General features: G+C 38.1%; 1 protein-coding gene across 2 annotated transcripts in view; it reads right to left on the bottom strand.

Moving 5' to 3' along the window:
- Positions 1-3836: 3836 nt before the first annotated feature.
- The window catches only part of LOC128222662 (uncharacterized), a 38311-nt gene continuing 15886 nt past the window's right edge, over positions 3837-26261 (bottom strand). For both annotated transcript variants that reach the window (XM_052931763.1, XM_052931764.1), the window contains 7 exons: positions 21816-21885; positions 21058-21220; positions 17202-17284; positions 13977-14077; positions 8707-8951; positions 5343-5796; positions 3837-3968 (listed from right to left, as the gene is read on the bottom strand). In XM_052931763.1, the coding sequence (XP_052787723.1) occupies positions 3963-3968; positions 5343-5796; positions 8707-8951; positions 13977-14077; positions 17202-17284; positions 21058-21220; positions 21816-21885 (1122 nt within the window). In that variant the 3' untranslated portion in view covers positions 3837-3962. The remainder of the gene's footprint in view (positions 3969-5342; positions 5797-8706; positions 8952-13976; positions 14078-17201; positions 17285-21057; positions 21221-21815; positions 21886-26261) is intronic.

The raw sequence follows: 26261 nt of genomic DNA, 5'->3' as shown, positions 1-26261 counted from the left end.
TAGAAGAGTGACAGGTAATGTGAACTGTCCACTGTCTGGTCAACACCTGCCTGTAACAGCCCATACCTGAAATATGCCACAAGAAACAAACATGTACACCAATGTTTTATGAGCAAGCATGTATAGGACACATGAAAACATTGTCCTAAGCAACAATAGAATACTTAATACTAAGGATGGCGACTAGTACCCGAGTACTTGATCGATCGTGCGAGTACCCGAGTGCTAACTCACAACTTGAGTACTAAAAAATTAAAATTCACTAAATACACGATATATAGAAGATGTTACAGTACTGGCGCGTTGCCAACAAGACAATGTACGGTCCCTCTAATCCCCTCAATGTACACAATTGACCCTAAATGTTAAATGACAGTTGTTGTGAGAGTATAAAAACTTAAAAACTGTCAACAAAGGGCCCTTATTTGCAATTAGCACTGATATCAATTAGCGATGTTTTGATTGCGGTCTATCTTCTTCACAAATATATTGATTACCAATTAGTTTTCACCAAACAATGCAAGTTGACGAGCGAACTTTGAATTCGTTTTTTGAAGTTGAATGTAATATGCTATTAAATTTCATACACTATATAGTGTCACATATTCATGTTTAAAATGAAATGAAATGGACAAAATAAAAGAGGTTTTTTTTCTGTTATAGTAAATTACACATTGACAAACTTATTGATGAAAATGGCCAATATATACATACATAAACTTGTCTCTCTTAAAATTAATTCAAGTTTTCAAAGTAATCAAGTACCCATGTACTCAATCGGAAGATTGTCCGAGTACTTGAGTACCAATTTCACTACTCGTTGCCATCCCTATTTTATATCATATTCAGAAACAGTAAGATGTAAAAAGAATACTAGAAATGTGTCCATAGGACACGGATGCCCCCACTTCGATTTTTTGTCACAGAAAATAAGCCATAATGATTATTCAGGATAATCTGCACATATAGGATAAGTTGAGTTGAGTTGGGTTTTACGGCATCGCAAGACTGTATACATAGGTTATATGGCGCCATTCAGGCAGGAAAAAACTTGTTGGATCCACATTGGACACATACTTTTCAAGAATTAGATTGGAAACATATATTTTTGAAGTATTTTTGGCAAAAAAGGGCCGTAACTCCTAAATGACTAAAGCGATTTCCATGACTATCGAACTTGATCAAGATATTATGGTCACAAACATGTGTTTAAAGTTTGGTGAGGATTGGACAAACAGTTTTCAAGAATTAGATTGGAAACATATATTTTTGAAGTATTTTTGGCAAAAAAGGGCCGTAACTCCTGAATGACTAAAGCGATTTCCATGACTATCGAACTTGATCAAGATATTATGGTCACAAACATGTGTTTAAAGTTTGGTGAGGATTGGACAAACGGTTTTCAAGAATTAGATCGGAAACAATCTTCGGGACGTACGTACGTACAGACAGACAGACGTACGTACGGACAAGGGCAACCCTATATGCCGCCACTTTGTGGGGGCATAATAAGAGAGATGTTTGTGTCTTTAAAATTTGTGAATCTTAATACATTTGAAACTCTCATGGTCCCTTACACACACTGGTATTTCCTCTGGTCCACAGACTCAACATTCAACAAGGGCTGAAAACTCAGACACTGCAAATCAATGTACAATTGCCGTAACAGCCCCTCCTTTCGATCCCCATCCACCTTCTCTTCCTCATCAAGGGTGGGGGTTGTGGTTGTGGAACTAGCCTGGAAGTTGCTCTCATCACTGTCTGGCAGACTCAGGAGCATCTGGATAACAAGAGTAACATGATCTCCAGTATGTTACATGGTATTGTCCGGATATTACGGATCTCTGGCAAATTTAATAAATCAATATTTTCTGCCTTATTTTCGTCTTTTAATTATTCAAGAAAAAATACTCTGAATGTATCTTAACTCCAGATATTATGGACATTTTTTTCTGGCCCGAAGAAGTGATTTTCAAAAGATTTTCATGCCGCGCACAAGATCTTGGTCTGTACCTCAAAGCTCAAGGTAAGAGGTCAAAGGTTGAAATGATCCAAATGAACTTACAAGTAACAAACTAATAACTGACCATAAGATAACCTTAAACTGCAGATTTCCAGCTGAAGGTCACCATAACCTTGACCTTTGACTGACTGACCTCAAAATCAATAGGTTCACCTGCTGGTCATGACCAACCTGCCCACCAGGATTGAGGTCCCAAAGCTGCAGTGTTCTTTAACTATTGATCTTAAATGGATTTTCCGCTTAAGGTCACCACAATCTTGAACTAAAAGGGATCTACTGCTGGTCATGACTAACCTGCCTACCAAGTTTAAGGTCCCAGGGTCTAAGTGTTCTTTAGATATTGAGCGAAAACCATGGGGACTTTCGCTTTGATTACTATATGCCTCCCTTTGGGAGCCTAAAAAAACAATCATTAAAAAGTGAACGAGAAATGCTGCAATGCAACAAAACCAGGTTGTCAGCTGCAGCCTTTGTTGTGAGATTCAGTTTCCACTGGGTTTTTTTCTTTTTTTAGATCTAATGTGCTTTATATAAATTATAATTATAATCTTCATATACATGGTGCTTCATCAGTTTTATCAATTCTTTCATGCATTTTGGTGTCATTTTGTTGTTGAAAGACACCACTCTATTATGATTACCTGTCGTAATTCCGCTACTGACACAACATTGTCATATTGGGTTGCCTCCCCTTGATTAACACTGGTGACTTCCCCTGATGCCACGCCTGTCTCCACTGCAATCATGGAATAGAGCAACTGCAGCCCCGATACACTCATAGCGTGGTAGTAAAACTGAAGCAGACAACAAAACTAAGACTTTACTTGAGCATAAGGACAGTGTAGAGGGCCTAGGCATTAGGCCAGCTTCAAAACAAGATATTTATCTTTATAGTCAAAGGCAAGATTCCATTGGTATAATATTTTATGAGGACAAAAAATGAATGCTACAGCGTAACATGACAAAGCAGGTTGTGAGTTACACCGACTGGCAAATTACTATAATTAGATCCTAAACATTTTAAGTAAGTCAACTATATTACTCCTGGATTTTTCCTGGTGAACATCTCAGCAAACGACAGGTAGGTAGGCTCTTCTGCAAGTTGGATGTGTTGTACTGAGGCTGCAAAAATGGCCCTTTTCTGGAGTTGACTAGCCTCCCAATGACAAATGGACCAGCCTCTCCTGTGTTCTAGCTCAGCCTGGGTATACAATATGGCATATTATTCTATACCTAATTTATACGTCCAATCGTAGACTCATTTTCAACATGTGACCGCACAATGTATTTCCATATTGGGATGAAAGCGTGTTTAAGAAATTGTGTACATTTTCCATATTGTATGATTCACAGGTCCTATGTTAAACGTATGATTAAGACTGAAATACGTGCATAGGTTCTGAATGAGATTCAGGATCGACAGACGCTCTCAAGTTAGTGTGACATAAATCCTCCTTAATAACCATGATCAATTCTTGTTTGTTTGCAAACAAAACGTCAAAAAGTTGTAAAAATCTGATATCAACACTTTTATAAAATAATTATTTGGAATAATGAAGGTAAAGAATAAATAAGTTATTTAAGGGCTTGTTAAATAAGGTTTTTCAAGCTGTGTACTCCTTTAAATATATCTGTATTGTACAAAACAATAAAGTGTGTCTTTAGACTAGATCACATCCGCTTCTAGCTGTTGTTGAAAATAATAAGCAACTTTATTACTGGTAAACAGTTTAACTATTATAAATTTAACACCTCACCTCAAAACTGGCAACGTCATGTGTGAAGTCTTCCTCTAGACGCGCCAGACCCTTGAAGATGAACCTAATATCTGCCCCACCCTCAAGCTCTGGCGATGTCTTGAGGCTCCATGTCTCGGTGAAGATACCGGGATGCTGGGACCGGAATATCATTGGCACGTAGAGCTTGTCTCTCGGGAGTATTACACCTATAGCAAGACATATACACATATATGGTATGTAATGAATAAACCAAGAAACTGGTTCTCAATACCACTGGCACAAACAGCTTTTCTGCAGCGATGATTACCGTAGAAAAAACGAATATATGGTTTCACATAGTGAAGTTACTTGGCAGCTGGGACCACAATAACATAGGGTCGTAAGCTTACTCCCTTGTCCCCCTATACTATTACACCTGTAGGAATCACGAAAGTGCTTTTGTCTCTTGCAACATGAGTATCAAGTTTCATTTAATATTAATGACTGGTTTAAAACAAATGGGTAAAGGCCGAGGCTTAACTTTAAAGTATGCTGACAACATCAACACCAATAAGGCTATCACATGACCCAAACATTTTCCGAATAATAGTTAGTTTGAAAAAAACCTTGCATTCTTACAGAATTTAATTGTTTTTGTCATCACAAATCTGTTACAAAAAATGAGGAATACAGTTTAACTTACCATCATTATCATTGAAATAAAAGGGCCTTCTAGTGGGACGAGGAATCGGTAGAGGCTTCACCTGCGGGAACTTCTACATGGGAGGAAGGGCAGGAGAGATAGAATGTAGTCAGATAGAAATGAAGTATGTGAGAAAAGAACAGAGACAAGAATAGAACGTAATAACTAGACACCGAAATAACAATAGATTGGCGCTAGGGACTAACCTCAGAAACTCCACTACCTGTTCTGTGAGTTTTGATTTTACTCATATACAAACCATGAATCTGCAGTAGTTCATTTTGATACAAATAATCAACATTTCATCATGAGAATACAAAGAATGTCAGTTACTTTCCATCATTACAAATCAGATGCATCAATCCGTCAATGCAAATCAAGTATTGTTCAACTTGATGTTATTCTGTGGGGCAATAGCATGTAAGAACATGCTTTTGCCACACAGAATAACATCGAGTTGAACAATACATGTACCTGAGAAACTACCCCTCAGCATTGTGAACCCCATTGGCAAGTATTTTTAAAAGTCCTATCATTTCAATGCATAGTAAAGATAAAGCTCAAATAAGGCTCAGACCAGACAAACCTATCAACTATGCTCCTTTTGACGTTTAAGCATTTTTGAGGTCAGTGGGTCAAGTGTGACCTTGACCTTTGAGGTACAGACCTATGGCCATATTCTCGACCAACTTGCAATAAAATGTTTGCATCTTTATAATTTGCCAGTTCTATTCCATTTTCTGTTATAAAATTTCAATATAATTTCATTGGCTATTAGAGAAACTTAAAGCCTTATGATTTAGTTTTGGTTTTCTTCATCAAATTATTAACCATTTCCACACTTTACCAAAACCCCATTTTGTGATTGATTAAATGAAACTATGGAGAGGGGTCTTACCAGCCAGTGGAACTTGATGGCTGTTGTTCCTACATTCTCCAGCACAGCATTGATAGGGACCACCTGCCCAACCTTCCCTTGGACAATGATCCGCATCTCCTTGGCTACATTGTCACTATGGCAACAAGAAATTTCTTCGGATTTCTTTGAGAACAGAGATTTGAATATTGTTCTACCATTCCTTGATGAATATCGTTCTTTCTTGCCGGTTTGAAACGTATTTTCTATTTCACAATCAAGGTCATTCCCACAACTACACAAACTCTGGGATCGATCACATGTAGAATAAGACTTAACAGCATTGTTACTGTCCTGATAGCCTTTGTGTTCAGTGAAAAGGTCTCTGTAGATGGTTGTCTTGGCGATGCTTTTAGGCTTCCTTTCTCTTATATTCCCATGCTGACCTGTCCATCGCAATATTGTACCTCCTATACACAGGGCTGGGCCATCCTCTCTGTAAAATACATAGGTAAACAAGTACAATTAAATTTACTTAAAATACCTAATGCTAATGGCATACTGGCTTACGGTTTTTGATACATTTTCCCTAAAATCAAAAGGGGTCATTTTCTTGTCATGACCAACTGGCATACCTGAAGTATGAAGTTCCTAGGTTCAAGCATTTTTAGTTATTCAGCCGATACCATTTTTTCCCCTCAAGGTAACCGCAACCTTGACCTACGACCTTTGAATAACTGATCCCAAAATCAATAAGGGTCATCAACTAGTCATGACTAACTGGCATACCAAATAGGAAGTTCCTGGGTTTAAGTGTTTTTAGTTATTATTGAAAACTCATTTCTTCCCTCAAGGTCACTGCAACCTTGACCTTTGCTGACTGATCCAAAATCAATAAGGGTCACCTACTACATGTGATAATTTCTTGGGTCGATTCTGGGACACTCGTCGTAATGTCAACGCACACTAGGGGGGCATACCCCCCCCCCCAGATTTTTTTTAAATGGGGAACGTCTGTGGTGCATTCTAGAGCATATCTGGGGCTATTTTAGTCGTTTTTAACGTCGGGAAAATGTACCTATTTTGACTGCCAAGACGTATTTTTTACTTGACATGGTTGTGTTTTTTCTGCTTTTTTCTTGAAAAAATAAAACCACCAGATATTTTCCCAGGCTTTAAATGAAGTGCTAACCAGGAGGATAAATTATGCAGTCTACTTTCGGTTTCATCAAAACAGGAAATAAACAACTATACGGGCACCTGTTTTCCCGCGCTTTTGAGAACATGCGTTACAAAATATTTATTTTTTCATCACATTTAAAACGTTTGCAATTTATGACACACAATATTTTCCAGATGATAAAGAAGATTTTCCAGTCGATGAGCTTTTTTCCGTTTGGAGATGCATATAATTTTGATAGAGACGTGTCAACAATCGGCTGTATAAAGCGATCACGTGACTTACCATGGTCACGTGATTAAAGCACTCTATATAACCACCTGTAAACCCCATATCGTCAGTTTTATTTCGGCGTAAAAATACACACGATAGTTCGAAAAAAAGTTCAAAACACTAAAATTCCTTATGGACGCGTAAGTTGTTTAAAGTATATCGACTTTGAAATTTGAAAGGAACATGGGATGTTTTCCGTGTTTTAAATTTTTTTTCTTCTCATTTTGTCACTTTCTTTGAACTTACCTTCATGCTCGTTTGTCGGTAAAATGTGTGAAAAATATAAATTCATCAATTTAAAGCTATCATTCATAAGACCAAACAATTCCATATGAAAACAATGAATTTGTATACAAGAACCCTCCACCACTCGTTAAGCACAACAATAGGCCGATAGATCAATTATCGGTGATTGACGATGACCTGGACGACACACGTACCAATTAACGGATTAGTGTCAACATGTCCTGTGTTTTACGACCAGTGTCCCGGACAGGCAAAATAGCTGACTTACTTTGGTAAAATTAAGAGAATCGATTCCGATTCCGAGATTTTTTTTTTCATTTTTTTTTTTTATGATCTTCCGGGACAAACATGCACCCTCCGTGACTCCGTGACAGAGATACGATTTCCGGGACAATCCCGGACGTCCGGGACATTATCACATGTATGACTGGCTACTAGTCAATAACCAACTGGCATACCAAGTATGAAGCTCCTCGTTGCAAGCCTTTCTTAGTTTATATAGAGTTGCTGTTTTTCCCCTCAAGGTCATTGCAAACTTGAGCTTTGACTTCATTATGTATTTCTTATTAATTTTTTTTAATATCTAACTGAAATTAAAACTTCACACCAATTTTGGACAAATGGGAGCATTTTTCTCAATCTTGCATTGATATTTAAAATAGGTTGGATAGTTGGGAAGACATGCCTACATGCAAGTTTCAATGCAATACATGATGTATTTTGCGAGGTATTGACTTAAATGTGGCTACATGCATAACATTTTTGGGCTAGAGTGAGAAGTAAAGCTCTCCTTATTCTTTGACTAGTCAACGTTAAAAGGCTTTAGGATTTTTTCAACCATTGTAAGTGGTCCTGAGAATTCCCATTAACATAGCAATTAACTGTAGCATATTATGTAATGCATTAAGAACATGTTTGAATTCAACCAAGAACATGATAAGTAAAAAGACAGTTGTTTTTGTTATCAAAGACAGTAGTCAAGGGGAAATGTTTCAAAATCCTTAAAGCAGTTCAAGAAATATTGAGTGGACCCAAAATATAGTCAAGTAACCTTTGACCTTTAAACACCGCTATTTCAAGCACAATTTATTCGAAATTATCGCTTTTTCGAAAAAAAAAAAATTCCGTCCCGATTTTATTCCTTCTTTGTTTAACTAAATTTTGAATCAATTACCCGAAATTGCTATTTCGAAATAATTGTTACTATGAAGCAAAAATTATGGTCCAGATTTGTTATGTCACACCTATTTATCAATCAGTATCTTGAACTCAATCATCTCATAGTTTTTCACACCATACTGCAATAGCACTCGGGCATCAGCTTGAGGTGATAATGAAGCACAATTAGCGCTTATTAAAGAATTACATTGAGCAAAAAGTGTGAGAAAAAATATAAACACACTTATAATTAAAAGCAACAACAGAAATCAACAAAACATGGAAATCAAGCAGTCAATTTCTGTTGATTTTAGAATTTTTCAAGTAAAATGTATTATGTAATTTTAATAAAAAGTGTTAAAGAAGAATAATAACAAATAAATTGTCATTTATTAAACAATAATTCAACAAATATTACTGAATGATCACTCAAACAAAATGTAACATGTTAATAACGTGTAGCCGACTTTGCGATCTTCAGGACTTAAAATTTTACATTATCTATATTTTGCGCTGTTTAAATATATAACAATGGACAACTATCTATACCTTAAAGTTTGTTTTTCTTCATCTCCACCATTGCCAAACAGGCGTTTTTGGGTGCTAGACATGGTCTTCGCCTCCTCCTGTCCTCCCTGGGTACCACTGGGCAGAAGGCAGGGAACTCTTGCAATCACTGGGTTGCCTTCCTTGGACTGAAGTGCAGATTTATCCCCCTTGCCTAACTCTTCTTCCGCAAAAGAGTTTTTTTGTGGAAATACTGCATTGCCCTTCAGCTCTAGGGCATTGAACAGCTGAAACATGAAACATAAGGCTCCCAATCACAACTACAACATAATTACAAATTCACCTACCAACATGACTGTGAAGAACAGGACTTCTAAACACCGACAATTTGCCAGTCTGGACCGATTTTGACCGCGCTGAACTGACTTCAGAAACAGAAAATGGTTAAAAATCGATCTGAATTTTTTCGATATTCTATCCAAAATGGCCAAGTCAGTAAAAATTGTAATACACAAACCTGGTTTGTCATTTAAAAATTCCCGACACCCCCAACAAAAGTGACAAGATTACAACCATCAATTTAATGCGACCATCTGCTTTATTTTGTTACGAAGAACAGAGCTGTTCTAATGGCAGACTCTTGTAATCGGTCCAAACATGTGGTAGAACACAGGAGACACATTTTGCTGACAGTATAGTGTAAATATTTTGGATATTGTTTGCCATGTTTTTTTTTCAATGTCTGAAATAAAATTTGCTTTTTTTCTTAAGATTAGGCTTTGCGTATATAACATAAGATCCATGTTTACCATGTTTGCGCCTAGGCAGGTTAGAAAATACCATACAATCGAAAGAATAATAATAGGTCTAAAGGTCACACTTTAAGTCGTCCAAGAATCTAATTGTTATTTGTTTTAAAAACTGTACATATGGTCCAAATTTCATAGCTATAGCTTCAAAAATAAAAAGTACATCAAAAGGTCACAGACAAGTTCATCCAATGATAATATTGATATTTGTTTTCAAAACTGTCCACATGGCCCAAATTTAAGTGATGTAGGTTCAAAAATAAGACAGGTCAAAAGGGTTTGACCCCAGAGGCATAATTTGAGCAAACTTGGTCAAGGGCCATTATATGATGCTACATAACAACTATCAAGGGTCTGGGCCATGTGGTTTTAGACAGGTTTTTCTAATGTGAGTGTATAGGAAACTTGTGACCCCTGGTGCAGGGCCAGTTTTGACACCAATGGCATAATTAGAATAAATTTGGTAGAGGACCACTATATGATGCCACATACAAAATATCAGGGGTCTGGATCAAGTGGTTTCAGACAAAAATATTTTCCCTATAAGAGTCTCAGCTTTTACCCCAGGGGCATAATTTGAACAACTTTGGTAGAGGGCCATCATATCATCAACATAACAAGGTCTGGGGCTTGTGGTTTGAGACAAGATGATTTTCAAAAGGTTCCACTATATGATGCTACATACTATTAATACCAAGGGTCTAGGCCCAGCTGTTACAGACAAGTAGATTTTTAATGATTTTCCTATATATCTTTATAAAAAAATAGCTAATCACAAGGGCATGGTTATTTTGACCCTTGACCCCAGAGGCTTAATTTGAACAATCTTGGTAGAGGACCACAAGACAATGTTACACACCAAATATCTCAGCTGTAGGCCTTACAGCTTTTGTCAATAAGTTTTTTCTTTCGAATGCCATGGCAATAGAGTTGTGCATGGAATGTATTATTTTAACAATTTTAACTAGAGCTATCCCTGAAGGTGATTAATACCCCCGAACGCCACCTCTCATTATGATTTATCATTGTATGAAGTTTTCTGAAATTCCATCTAGTAGTTTTCAAGTTACTGTATGGACAAAAGAAAACAACACAGAAAAAGGCAATAACTCTGTAATTTGATAAAATAGTGTTATAATTCATGTACACTGAACTCCTTCTCATTGTGCTGTATCATTGTATAAAGTTTTATTACATTCTTTCCGGTAGTTTTCGAGTTATGCTCGGGACAAGAAAAAGTAACAAAGGGCAGTAACTCTGTAATTAGCTGAAATAGAATTGCGGTTCCTGTACACTGCACTTCCTCTCATTATGATCTATCACTGTATGAAGTTTTATTAAATTCCATCCAATAGTTTTCAAGTTATGCTTTGGACAAGAAAAAGTAACAAAGGGCAGTAACTCTGTAATTGGCTGAAATAGAATTGCGGTTCCTGTACACTGCACTTCCTCTCATTATGATCTATCACTGTATGAAGTTTTATTAAATTCCATCCAATAGTTTTCAAGTTATGCTCCGGACAAGAGCAGTAACTCTGTAACTGGCTGAAATAGAGTTGCAAGTTAATGTCTGGAAAAATATATGACAGCAAAAAACAACAAATAAAGGGCAATAACTCCGTAATTAGCTAAAGTAGAGTTATGGTTCTTGAACACTGCACTTCCTCTCATTGTGCTTTACCATTGTATGAAGTTCCAATGAATTCCATCCAGTACTTTTCAAGTTATACTCCGGACACACAAAATCAACAAAGGGCAAAAACTCAGTAATAAGCAAGAATAGAGTTATGGTTATTGTACACTGCACTTCCTCTCATTATGCTCTATCATTGTATGAAGTTTAATCCAATTCCATCCAGCAGTTTTTAAGTTATGCTCCGGACAAGGTAAATTGCAACGGACCGACCGACAAACGGACGGACGGACAGACCGACCGACCACAAGGTGACTCCAATATACCCCCTTCAAACTTTGTTTGTCGAAGGTATAAAAAAACACTACCCAAGGAACATTTCTTTAAAGTTTCATCCAAAGGGTCCAAGCAGTTTATGAGGAGATATTGTGTGAATCAATTGTTGATGACACACTACTGACAACAGACATGCACTGATCACAATAGCTCACCATAATCTAAAAGTCAAATGAGTTTAACACAATAATGCATTTTATATTTTTGCATCAACCTATAGTGTGACCCTTTAACCAAGCTGTGTCACCACGCTAGGGTATCAACCTATAGTGTGACCCTTTAACCAAGCTGTGTCACCACGCTAGGGCATCAACCTATAGTGTGACCCTTTAACCAAGCTGTGTCACCACGCTAGGGCATCAACCTATAGTGTGACCCTTTAACCAAGCTGTGTCACCACGCTAGGGCATCAACCTATAGTGTGACCCTTTAACCAAGCTGTGTCACCACGCTAGGGCATCAACCTATAGTGTGACCCTTTAACCAAGCTGTGTCACCACGCTAGGGCATCAACCTATAGTGTGACCCTTTAACCAAGCTGTGTCACCACGCTAGGGCATCAACCTATAGTGTGACCCTTTAACCAAGCTGTGTCACCACGCTAGGGCATCAACCTATAGTGTGACCCTTTAACCAAGCTGTGTCACCACGCTAGGGCATCAACCTATAGTGTGACCCTTTAACCAAGCTGTGTCACCACGCTAGGGCATCAACCTATAGTGTGACCCTTTAACCAAGCTGTGTCACCACGCTAGGGCATCAACCTATAGTGTGACCCTTTAACCAAGCTGTGTCACCACGCTAGGGCATCAACCTATAGTGTGACGCTTTAACCAAGCTGTGTCACCACGCTAGGGCATCAACCTATAGTGTGACCCTTTAACCAAGCTGTGTCACCAAGCTGTGTCACCACGCTAGGGTATCAACCTATAGTGTGACCCTTTAACCAAGCTGTGTCACCAAGCTGTGTCACCACGCTAGGGTATCAACCTATAGTGTGACCCTTTAACCAAGCTGTGTCACCACGCTGGGGCATCAACCTATAGTGTGACCCTTTAACCCTTTAGCGCATGTATACGAGATAGGCCGACATAGCGCATTACCAGATGTATACGCATTTGGCCGACCGTATCCATTACTGGATGTAAACGCATGGCCCGCATATTTCAATAGGGTCATTTCAATATTTCAATTTTGCATCTTTCTTTTTGTAAACAATATCCCGGATGTTTATAAAATTAAAGTTTAACCTTTTGTGTATTGATTTTTCCTTGAAAATATCGTCTGCTAAATTGAGAAGGTGTTTATACTCCCAATCGCAGGTGTGATATCCCATTGTGACGTAATAAGACCACGAGCTAAGTACTGTATGGAATTTCCCCCAAATTCATTGATGCGTAAATCATTAAATATATTACGTCAGTTCAGTTTACCATTAAAATCAATTGAGATTATATTTACTTAAAGGTAATATTTTGTTTACAAACAAAAAAAACAATTAGTAAATGAGAAAATGATGGGTAAATTTTCTGTGAAGCTTATATAATGTCCATCATAGTTTTGGCTGTAAAATAGGTCAAGTGCAAGCGTTTTGTTTGATCTAGATCTTTTTATTCATACCGGAAAATCATTTATCGGCTTTCTTTTTTTGTAAACAATTTTATGAGGGGGTAATAAAGTTAAACAGACACCTTGGACTGGATCTCTCAGCTGGATGACACCGGATATTCCTGACATATTTCTGTGTATTAATACACAAGAACATAAATTGTCGGCTTTTTAATCCAGATGGGTCTTTTTTATGATAGGGGTAATAAAAATTAGATCGATCCCAGCATTTTATTACCCTTTGATTTAATGCAATTATGACATTTCAAAGAAATGTTACAAATCCATCTTGAAAATACATTCACAGCTGAAATAAAATAATTTAATATTTCATCATTGACACCATTTATTAGATAATTTAATTATCTATAAAAAATGAATTCACATAAAAAAGATTTGGACACAATTATTTGGAGTAACATTGATTTTAAGGTCATACTGCTGTATTCATTTTCTCATTTTCAAATATCCAGAAAAGTACCTATGCAGATAAGGACTGCTTATCAGTAAGATGGCTATTGACTGGGAGGTGTAATCTGGCCACTTGTCTATGTGCTAAAGGGTTAACCAAGCTGTGTCACCACGCTAGGGCATCAACCTATAGTGTGACCCTTTAACCAAGCTGTGTCACCACGCTAGGGCATCAACCTATAGTGTGACCCTTTAACCAAGCTGTGTCACCACGCTAGGGTATCAACCTATAGTGTGACGCTTTAACCAAGCTGTGTCACCACGCTAGGGCATCAACCTATAGTGTGACCCTTTAACCAAGCTGTGTCACCACGCTAGGGCATCAACCTATAGTGTGACCTTTTAACCAAGCTGACCCTTTAACCAAGCTATGTCACCACGCTAGGGTGAGTATTATAGCTCTCCAAATTATTTTAATAGACAAGCTAAAATCACACAAACTCGTCAATCCATACCACATTATTTGCGATGACAATTTTCCCTTGGCTTGCCTCAATTCTTTCACTGAGGTACTTGGAGTCCTTCCAGTGGCACAGGATTCCACCATCTGGCCGACCTGCAAAGCAACAAACACTAAGAATAATCATCACTATCCAGGACCCCAACCCAAGGTTTGTTTACTGTGTCACTAGATAACTGATTCAGTCATTTAATATTTTCGGGTACTTGTTTCTCAGCTTAAGAAATTTATACTCAGTCTGTCCCTTTTATGTATTCAAGTATGTGAAAGTCAAACATTTTACCATTGCAAGACTTGCAGGCTCATGAGAATATAAGCCGTTCTTAATAGATAGTACCTGTACTCATAAATTACCCAGAACACTTTCAAATTGCTTCTGAATTAACATTTATTGCATTTTAAGCCGAATGAATACTTACCTATATTACATTTAAATAACTCAGTACAAGTAACAAACCAAAAGCTGATCATAAAATATTCTGGAGCCACAGATTTCTAGCTTAAAGTCACCATGACTTTGACCTTTGACTCACTGGCCTCAAAATCAATAGGGTTCATCTGCTGGTCATAACCAATATGCCTACCAAGTTTGAGGTCATTATCCCTAAGCATTCTTCAGTTGTTGCCTGAAACAGGTTTTTAGCTTATGGTCACCACTTCCTTGATGTTTGAACCACTGACCTCGAAATCAATAGGTTTCATCTGCTGGTCATGACAAACCTTCCTACCAAGTTTGAGTTCCTTATCCCTAAAGGTTCTTCAGTTATCAGTCATTGCTCGGAAATAGATTTTCATATTGAGGTCACCACAACCTTGACCTTTGACCCACCAAACTCAAATCACATCTGCTGGTCATGCCTAATCTGCCCAAAAAGTTTGAGGTACCTGGCCTTTATCGTTCTTCGGTTATTGCCCGGAAACAGATTTTCAGCTTCAGGTCACCATGACCTTGACCTTTGACCCACTGTTCAATAACTATATGCCTCCCTTAGGGAGCATAACAAAAACAAATTTTTACCATGAGACAGTATAACAAAACAAACATCAAATAAGTGTAAACATAATAAAAGGACCTTTTCAAAATATGTACAAAATAGCTATGATTGCAAAATGAAAGTCACTTTTTTCTCTGCATGGCTTATTTTTGCTGACAGTGTCATAAACGAGGGCATAGCCAGAAGTTCGTGGAAAAGCTTGATAAAATGAAAACAATATGCAGCATATCTTTAAAACTTTCATACAATAATAATCAGGTAATTTGCAATTAGTAATGCGAGTTTCATTGTATAGCATGTTATTACCACAACGTAGTGATCACTATGGAAACAGGTGGTCGCGCATTCCTCCGCAGTTGCTAAAATAACCCATGACAATATTATCTTGTTTTGTTGACCACTCACATTGAAACCAATAAAACGGCGCAAAAGTTTGCACATTTGACATGATGTCAATAACGTGTGATGACGTGAAGTTTTAAGTCAGTGCGTTTGTTTGTTTATTTCAAAGGAAGCATTTTAGACTGAATGGTATCATTAAATTTTGTTTAAAATGACGCCAAAACACAGATTGAAAAAACGGGCAGTGATACAGTTCTGTGTGAACCTAAGAAAAACTCAATCGCAAACACTTAAACTGATGAATGAAGCATCGAGTGAAACTCCAGTGAAGTGAATGCTAGTGTACAAGTGGCACAAGCGGTTCAGTGAGGGGCGGGACAGCATTTGTGACGACGTCAGGTCTGGGCGACCGATTACACAAACTACGGAGAGCGACGTCGAGGCCGTGAACAACATCGTTGACACTGATCGTCGAGTCACTCTTCATGAAATATGCAAGATGTTGCGGTATGGAGGATAATGGGTCGGTACAGAGGATAATGAAAGACAGTTTGAAAATGAGTCGAGTGAGTGCGCGTTTTCTTGAGAAGATAGTCACTTGCAATGAAACCATGGCAGTTTAATTATGACCCTGAGACAAAACAGCAAAGCAGTCAGTGGAAGACTACCGGTTCCCCGCCTCCGAAAAAGGCACGATCATCCCGCTCGATAGGAAAGCATATGTTCATTGTCTTCTTTGATGTGCACGGTGTTATTCTACTCCATGCAGTTCCGCAGGGCTAATTTGTAACAGGTGCTTCCTATTCTAAGGTAAAGTGATATATAACAAAATTCATTTTTATCAATATTTAGTTCTTGATTAAATCTATATGAAACACTGTTTAAAAAAGTTTATGATTAAAAATATGGGATTGAATAAGTATTAGTTTTAATCATAATATTTGATGAAGTACGCAAAACGCGACAAATCCATTTAAGGTTTAGAGGCGTGACTTGTACAGGGCGATGGCATTAAAGAGACCACAGGCGTTGCATGATGGGTGGATTCTTCACCACGATAAAGCACCAGCTTATAGATCGGAGGAGACCCAGACTACTGCGACAATCCAGCTTGAAGCGGAGATCCTTCCCCAACTCCCTTATTCGCCGGATCTAGTTCCATGCGATTTTGCCCTATTTCCGAAACTTAAATGTGAACTGAAAGGTAAACGCTTCAATGACTTTCAGAACTACAGAGTGAAGCTTAGACACACCTGTATTCTGACAAGTCAGAGTGGTTCAGTGACATTTACCAGCAGTGGGTAGCGAGACATTGACGTTGTATTGCGGCGAACGGCTCTTACTTTGAGAAGTTATGGCGTTGACTTTAGATTCTGACGTTTGAACTGCGGGGGCTATACTGACCTCATGTTAATGAAAAAGCTGTAGTTTCCTTTATATTGTATGTATCAGTTTGAAATTTTATATGTCATATACAGCTGAAATAGATTTTATAGCGAGCTGATGTTCGTTGAAAAATGTTAAAATTTGTTGATTTTATTGCAATTCCACCCTCGTATATAAAGACACTTTGGATCATGTGAAAGCCCTAGCAATGATGTCAGGGAATTTTCAACATAGTTTTTCTATCGTATTCAGCAGAAATTGTTAAATAAAAACAGTTTGTTCATGAAATAAAAAATAAAAAAACCTTCAATTTTTTTTTATTCTGCTTAAAGTGTGTGTCATTAAAAACTATCCTATTCATGTGAAAATATATGCACCTGTTCTGGTAAGAAATACTAAGGTCTGACTGATAATAACTTATATATACTTTGTGTTACCCCAAGATGTATGTCAAAATAATTTAAACCATCTGAAGAATTTTTGAACTGAAATTTCACCTTTGATAGCTGCAATTGAGTCTGCATCTCCACTCATCACAGGAAAGAGGGGACAGCCTCGCTCTGTCCGAGTCAGGGTGGACCTAGGATAGAACCTTACATAGCAGTTCAATTTATATCAACAATAGAAGTGTCATGGAACTTTGGTTAAATATAGGTTAGCAATAGTCGAAAAGTATAGGTAAACAGTATTTGTGTCAGTGAACTTGGGTAGAATATAGGTCAACAAAGGTAGTGTCAGGGAACTGGGGAAGAATAAAGGAAAACAGTGGTTGTGTCAGGGAACTTGGGTAGAATATAGGTCAACAAAGGTAGTGTCAGGGAACTGGGGTAGAATATAAGTCAACAAAGGTAGTGTCAGGGAACTGGGGAAGAATATAGGTGAGCAAAGGTAGTGTCAGGGAACTGGGGTGGTATATAGGTAAACAGTGGTTGTGTCAGGGAACTGGGGTAGAATATAGGTCAACAAAGGTAGTGTCAGTGAGCTTGGGTAGAATAAAGGTCAACAAAGGTAGTGTCAGGGAACTGGGGTAGAATATAAGTCAACAAAGGTAGTGTCAGGGAACTGGGGAAGAATATAGGTGAGCAAAGGTAGTGTCAGGGAACTGGGGTGGTATAAAGGTCAACAAAGGTAGTGTCAGTGAGCTTGGGTAGAATAAAGGTCAACAAAGGTAGTGTCAGGGAACTGGGGTAAAATATAGGTCAACAAAGGTAGTGTCAGGGAACTGGGGTAAAATATAGGTCAACAAAGGTAGTGTCAGGGAACTGGGGTAAAATATAGGTCAACAAAGGTAGTGTCAGGGAACTGGGGTGGTATAAAGGTCAACAAAGGTAGTGTCAGTGAGCTTGGGTAGAATATAGGTCAACAAAGGTAGTGTCAGGGAACTGGGGTAAAATATAGGTCAACAAAGGTAGTGTCAGGGAACTGGGGTGGAATAAAGGTATACACGGGTAGTGACAGGGAACTAGGGTAGAATATAGGTCAACAGTGGTTGTGTCAGGGAACTGGGGTAGAATATAGGTCAACAAAGGTAGAGTCAGGGAACTGGGGAAGAATATAGGTCAACAAAGGTAGTGTCAGGGAACTGGGGTAGAATATAGGTCAACAAAGGACATGTCAGCGAACTGGGGAAGAATATAGGTCAACAAAGGTAGTGTCAGGGAACTGAGGTAGAATATAGGTCAGCAAAGGTAGTGTCAGGGAACTGGGGTAGAATATAGGTCAACAAAGGTAGTGTCAGGGAACTGGGGAAGAATATAGTTAAACAGTGGTAATGTCAGTGAAATTGGGTAGAATATAAGTCAACAAAGGTAGTGTCAGGGAACTGTGGTAGAATATAGGTCAACAAAGGTAGTGTCAGGGAACTGTGATGGAATATAGGTCAACAAAGGTAGTGTCAGGGAACTGTGGTAGAATATAGGTCAACAAAGGTAGTGTCAGGGAACTGGGGAAGAATATAGGTAAACAGTGGTTGTGTCAGGGAACTGGGTAGAATATAGGTCAACAAAGGTAGTGTCAGGGAACTGGGGTAGAATATAGGTCAACAAAGGTAGTGTCAGGGAACTGGGGTAGAATATAGGTCAACAAAGGTAGTGTCAGGGAACTGGGGTAGAATATAGGTCAACAAAGGTAGTGTCAGGGAACTGTGATGGAATATAGGTCAACAAAGGTAGTGTCAGGGAACTGGGGTAGAATATAGGTCAACAAAGGTAGTGTCAGGGAACTGGGGTAGAATATAGGTCAACAAAGGTAGTGTCAGGGAACTGTGATGGAATATAGGTCAACAAAGGTAGTGTCAGGGAACTGGGGTAGAATATAGGTAAACAGTGGTTGTGTCAGGGAACTGGGTAGAATATAGGTCAACAAAGGTAGTGTCAGGGAACTGGGGTAGAATATAGGTCAACAAAGGTAGTGTCAGGGAACTGGGGTAGAATATAGGTAAACAGTGGTTGTGTCAGGGAACTGGGTAGAATATAGGTCAACAAAGGTAGTGTCAGGGAACTGGGGTAGAATAAAGGTCAACAAAGGTAGTGTCAGGGAACTGGGGTAGAATATAGGTCAACAAAGGTAGTGTCAGGGAACTGGGTAGAATATAGGTCAACAAAGGTAGTGTCAGGACACTTGGGTAGAATATAGGTCAACAAAGGTAGTGTCAGGAAACTGGGGTAGAATATAGGTCAACAAAGGTAGTGTCAGGGAACTGGGGTAGAATATAGGTCAACAAAGGTAGTGTCAGGACACTGGGGTAGAATATAGGTCAACGAAGGTAGTGTCAGGGAACTGGGATGGAATATAGGTCAACAAAGGCAGTGTCAGGGAACTGAAGTGGAATATAGGAACACAAAGGTAGTGTCAGGGAACTTCAAGAACAAAACAAGCTAATAGCAGCTTCTCATTTTCTAAATTCTCTGTAGTTGTTATAGTGTCATATTCAAAAGGTATTACAAGAGAGCTGACATTGCCCTAAATCGCTCACCTGATTAAAATGGCCAACTAGTCAGTGGTTAATAAGAAAGTTGATAAAGGATCACTACATGGGGCTACATACCAATTATAAATAGAATTGGCCATGTGGTTTCAGACAAGAAAATATCACAGTTTTTACTGTGACCCCTGGGGGCCAGAGCATTTTTCAACAATATTGGTAATGGATCACTACATGAGGATACAATTTACTGAATAAGTTTATAGAAACCTGGGGAAGAGCCATTTGTTCATCCCAATATGAACAATGTTGATGAAGGACCACTAGATGAGGCTGAATTCCAAATACCAAGGGTCTGGGCCTTGCAGAGGTAGAGAAGATTTTCAAAGATTCTTCTCTTAAGATTTATAAAGTAAACTGGGAACCTCGGGATTTGACAAGCTTTGACTCGAAAGGCATTATTTGAACAACAGTGGTCGAAATTAACACAAGCCCACAGGCCCTGCACTGGTATAATGTCTACCGGGCTTGCTAAAATTCTGAATTTATATAGCACAGCTTGTTAAAAAATTTGTTGCCAAGCAATAGTATAAGAATTCAGGCTTGTTCATCCAAAAGTCTAATCGATGACTGGAACAATGGTAAAAGGCCACTACATAAGGCTACATACCACATTTTAAAGGTCAGGGCCATGCTGTTTCTTCAAAGGAGAGGATTTTCGAAGGGACATAATTTGAACAATCATTATAAAAACAGAAACTATATTGGCCCTGCAGTTTCAGCGTGATTCTTCCATTCAGTCTTTTACATTTATATGAGAAGCCTGCTAAGTTTAGAAAGTGCTTATCACCTCTCATTTACATGGCCCTTAGCTGAGAGCCTAGCTATCAATTATTGGCCCTCTGATTTTATCTGGGTTTCTGAAGGGTCAAGTTTATTTATGCATTTAGATGCTGTTTATTGTATTTCTCGTATAATACACACAATTATAGGTAGACAGTAAATATAATGACCTACACAATGTAGCAGAATTTGCCAGAAAACTTGGGACCCTGTGGGCTCTTATGACCCCAGGGACATAATTTGAACAAATATGGTAAAGGACCTCTACCTGAGGCTGTATACCATACCATATCATGGGTCTGGGTCATGGGGTTTCAGAGAAGATGTTTATATTTTAAGATGATGACGCTGGATTAAAGAAGACTGACAATGGGTTATCACTCAGGTGAGGTTAAAATGAATAGTAAGAGAAGAAATAAAAAAATCCACTTACACTAAAATGAATGTTTTCTGGCAGAATTCAGAAAAAGTAATTGCATTGAAAATTTTGTTGAAAGTAATATATGGATTTATTTTACAATAAAGATGATGCATCAAATGTGCACCCTGCAAACATTCCCAGTACCCGGTATCTTTAAACAACTTACAAGATTTGGTGGGTGCCCTGGCTGGCCTGGAGGGTCCAGAAGCAGTTATCAGGGTGAAGCTTGGGGGACAGGCCCTTGTCAAGGAGGGTGATTGCTGCCGCCTTCTCCACATACCCATCACTCTTACACATGAGCAGTTCACCCTCAGACCTGCCTAGCTGGGCTGTAAAACAAGGCTATTTTAAGTAGGAACTGGTTAATCATGTGCATTCACCTGGGCTGCAAAACAGGGCTCAGTGTTATGGACTGAGGGATCCAGGGGCAGTATTCATAAAGCATCTCAATCAATAATTATGTTTAACTTAAAGAAAATTTTGTGACTTTTGACAACAGTATTTTAAATACCCTCTTCTTTTCAAAAACATTTCTTCACATGCATAGATATCTTTTATACCATTTTCTTGCTAATTTTAATTTTTTTGGGGTGTTCAAACATTGCTAGTTTTCTATAAAACCTTGAAAAAAGGCATTTTCCTTGTGTTGTCACTAAGATGCTTTATGAAAACATCTACATGGGACAGCCCTGGGCAAGCTGAGTAATGGCCTTAAACATGGGCCACTCCTGATGGGGTTGGCCTAGCTCGGCTGTGAATGGTCAGTGAGCGTTTAGAATAAAAATTGTGCAGACATTGCATTGATCTAAAATTACTGATCAGGACACATGTCAGGACACATGTCATTTCATTTTCATCACTTTCACCACTTGCTTTCATTAACGTTCTTTTAAAATGACAATATTATACAATTAATGCTCTCACCAGCAAGAAGCTTCTGGTTGTGTCTTCTTATGGTCATCTCCTTTTCCCAGTTACTGAGAGCCAAATCTTCCTGCAGATAGGAAAATCAGAGTTACAGTGGTCAACTATTGCATTGAACTAAACTATTTATCTATCGGCAGAAGCAATATGGAAAATATGTTATGAAAATGATTTGAACATGTTCGTTATACTACAATTTTATTAACTACAACAACAAATATGACAAGTCACTGAGTATTGCTAGCAATACAACAGTCAACTTTTTTATGGTTGCCATAGTTACAATATTTTAAATGAAAACAAGAGCTGTCACAGTATGTGACGAATGCCTCCGAATGTGACATTGACCTATGAACAAGGTCAGTACATGAAAAGTTAAAGATCAAACAAATACATATGGCAAGTTATTTTAAATTGCCTCTGAACATAAAGAAATACCACCCATACTTGACAACCTACATTCTTATGTCCTTATATTCAGCATTCCATTGTGAATATTCAATAAACACTAAGTGTATCTTTCAACTTAGAGGTAGGGACATGGGTCTTGCACGTGACACGTCGTCTTGGTATGTCGAACACATGTGGCAAGTTATTTACAAATCTGTCCATACAAGAAAAAGTTACAGCCCGGACATAACAACCAATACTCTGTATCCTTATATGCAGCACTCCATTGTGAGTAAACACCTAAGTGTGACCTTGACCTAAGAGGTAGGGACATGGTTCTTGCAAGTGACACGTCGTCTTGGTATGTCGAACACATGTGGCAAGTTATTTTAAATTCTGTCCATACAAGGGAAAGTTACAGCCCGGACACGACAACCTATACTCTATGTCCTTATATGCAGCATTCCATTGTGAATCAACACTAAGTGTGACCTTGACCTAAGAGGTAGGGACACGGGTCTAGCACCCGACACGACGTCTTGGTATGTCAAACACATGTGGCAAGTTATTTTATTATCTGTCTATACAAGGGAAAGTTACAGCCCAGACATGACAACCTATACTCTATGTCGTTATATGCAGCATTCCATTGTGAATAAACACTAAGTGTGACCTTGACCTAAGAAATAGGGACACGGGTCTTGCACACGAAACGTCGTCTTGGTATGCCGAACACATGTGGCAAGTTATTTTAAAATCTGCCCATACAAGGAAAAGTTACAGCCCTGACACGACAACCTATACTCTATGTCCTTATATGCAGCACTCTATGTGAATAAACACCTAAGTGTGACCTTGACCTTAGAGGTAGGGACACGAGTCTTGCACGCGACACGTCTTCTTGGTATGTCGAACACATGTGGCAAGTTATTTTAAAATCTGTCCATACAAGGGAAAGAAACAGTCCGGACACAAGTTATTGAGCCGGACAAACAGACGGACGGACGGACGGACAGACGGTGCAATTTTAATATGCCCACCTTCGGGGGCATAATAAAATTAATTAATATAATATTACTATAATTTATTTAATAATATATAATATATGATTTCAATAATGGTCCCTTACCACTTGTTATACAAGTTTTAAAACTATTTCTGTTGTCACAGAAACCACATGATTTGCAAAGCACAAATTTATGCAATCAATGTCATCTATGTAGCCTTCTTACTACACACCAAGTTTCAAGAATGCATCAGTTATACTTTTGGAGTTGTGCCAATATCAAGCTAAAAGGTGGTATTTTCCTTGCCATAGCTACCATATTTTGTACCTGACAAAATCTAAATAAGATGTGCATAATCTCCTTCATGGCCTTCTTTCTACAAAGTTTCATTAACCGTCATATTGCTTCCAAATCTCATTTTTTATGCCAGGATCCAGTCAAACAATGGTGATTTTCCTTTTTTTGCCATATTTACCTCATTTGTTGTATGACAAAAAACAAGAGTTATCACAGGAATGTGACAAATGCCAATGAAAGGCCTCTTTTGACAGATAGCTATTAGTATTTGGGCTTGTATGGACAGGTAGCTTATATAGTATAATACATATTTTCATGATGACCAGGGTAAACCTTGCATTGAAGGTTGGAAATATTGATCTTAAACATTTTTAAAGAGCAAAGTATGTGCATTTGAATGACAAGTCACTAGAAAATGGAGTGGGTGTAAACTGGTCTCTGGACCTAAGCGTTCTTCAGTTATTGATTGGAAACAGATTTTCAGCTAAAGGTCACCACAACCTTAACCCACTTACTCTCAAATTCATTAGGGTTCATCTGCTGGTCATTACCAGACAGCCAAGTATAAGGTCTCTGTTCTTCAGTTATTGATTTGAAATGGATTTTCACCTCGAGGTCACCACAACCTTTACCTTGGACCCACAACCCTTAAAATCAATAACGTTAAAGAGCTGGTCATTACCAACCTGCCTTAAAATTTGAGGTCTATAGAACTTATCCTTTTTCAGTTATTGATCGGAACTGGGTTTTCATCTCTAGGTCACCAAAACCTTAACCTTTAACCCTTTAGCACATAGACAAGTGGCCAGATTACACCTCCCAGTCAATAGCCATCTTACTGATAAGCAGTCCTTATCTGCATAGGTACTTTTCTGGATATTTGAAAATGAATACAGCAGTATGACCTTAAAATCAATGTTACTCCAAATAATTGTGTCCAAATCTTTTTTATGTGAATTCATTTTTTATAGATAATTAAATTATCTAATAAATGGTGTCAATGATGAAATATTAAATTATTTTATTTCAGCTGTGAATGTATTTTCAAGATGGATTTGTAACATTTCTTTGAAATGTCATAATTGCATTAAATCAAAGGGTAACAAAATGCTGGGATCGATCTAATTTTTAGTACCCCTATCATAAAAAAGACCCATCTGGATTAAAAAGCCGACAATTTATGTTCTTGTGTATTAATACACAGAAATATGTCAGGAATATCCGGTGTCATCCAGCTGAGAGATCCAGTCCAAGGTGTCTGTTTAACTTTATTACCCCCCTCATAAAATTGTTTACAAAAAAAGAGAGCCATAAATGATTTTCCGGTATGAATAAAAAGATCTAGATCAAACAAAACGCTTGCACATGACCTATTTTACAGCCAAAACTATGATGGACATTATATAAGCTTCACAGAAAATTTACCCATCATTTTCTCATTTACTAATTGTTTCTTTTGTTTGTAAACAAAATATTACCTTTAAGTAAATATAATCTCAATTGATTTTAATGGTAAACTGAACTGACGTAATATATTTAATGATTTACGCATCAATGAATTTGGGGGAAATTCCATACAGTACTTAGCTCGTGGTCTTATTACGTCACAATGGGATATCACACCTGCAATTGGGAGTATAAACACCTTCTCAATTTAGCAGACGATATTTTCAAGGGAAAATCAATACACAAAAGGTTAAACTTTAATTTTATAAACATCCGGGATATTGTTTACAAAAAGAAAGATGCAAAATTGAAATATTGAAATGACCCTATTGAAATATGCGGGCCATGCGTTTACATCCAGTAATGGATACGGTCGGCCAAATGCGTATACATCTGGTAATGAGCTATGTCGGCCTATCTCGTATACATGCGCTAAAGGGTTAAATCACTGACATTAAAATCATTAGGGTTCATCTGCTGGTCAACCTGCCTACCAAGTTTAAGGTCTCTTGGCCTAAGCACTTTTCAGTTATTGGTCAGAAACCGAACGGGAAAGACAGACGGTCCAATTTCTATGGCACAAAAATGTGCATTATCTACTTATTGCACTTCATCCACAAACAAAATTTCAATTACCAATGTTGCATTTTTCTCCAGAAATTGAATAGTTTAGTTATTGCAAATGCACATACCAATATCTACTTTATATCAGTTTTTCCTACTATAAAAAATAGCTCATAATCAGGTGATTTATGAGCTTTAGACAGACTAGATGCTTATTGAACCAAAAACAATGTTGAGCCTACCACTGTTACAGTTATGAAACTGTCCTAAGAAAGTTTGTATATTTTATGACATTATTTAATATGACAAGCTTTTTGTGTTCAAGGTCAACCATGATTCTGATCTATTGACCTAAGAATTAACATAGGTCACCTGCTCGTCATGATCAACCTCCCTACCAAGTTTGAGGACCCTTGGCACTAAGCATACTCTAGTTGTTATTCAGACAAGCTTTTTGAGATCAAGGTCACTCAACCATGACCTATTGACCTCAAAATCGTAAGGATCATCTGCTAGTTATGACTAACAATCCCACTAAAAAGGAAAACCGTGGGCCCAAGGGTACTCTTGTTATCAATTGAAAAAGCTTTTTGTGTGGAAGGTCACCGTTACCATGACTTTAACCTACTTGACAATGTCCAGCTCCCTGCAAGCCCTGCACAGCCCCTTACCCTATGTCAGTGAAACCCATACACGGTAGATGCTGGTGCGAACAGACAGAAGGACAGACGGATGGAGGGTA

The sequence above is a fragment of the Mya arenaria genome, chromosome 16, assembly GCF_026914265.1.
Source record: "Mya arenaria isolate MELC-2E11 chromosome 16, ASM2691426v1".
NCBI classification, from domain to species: domain Eukaryota; kingdom Metazoa; phylum Mollusca; class Bivalvia; order Myida; family Myidae; genus Mya; species Mya arenaria.
Note: the sequence above shows the minus strand (reverse complement) of the source record. Positions and strands in the feature narration are given on the sequence as shown.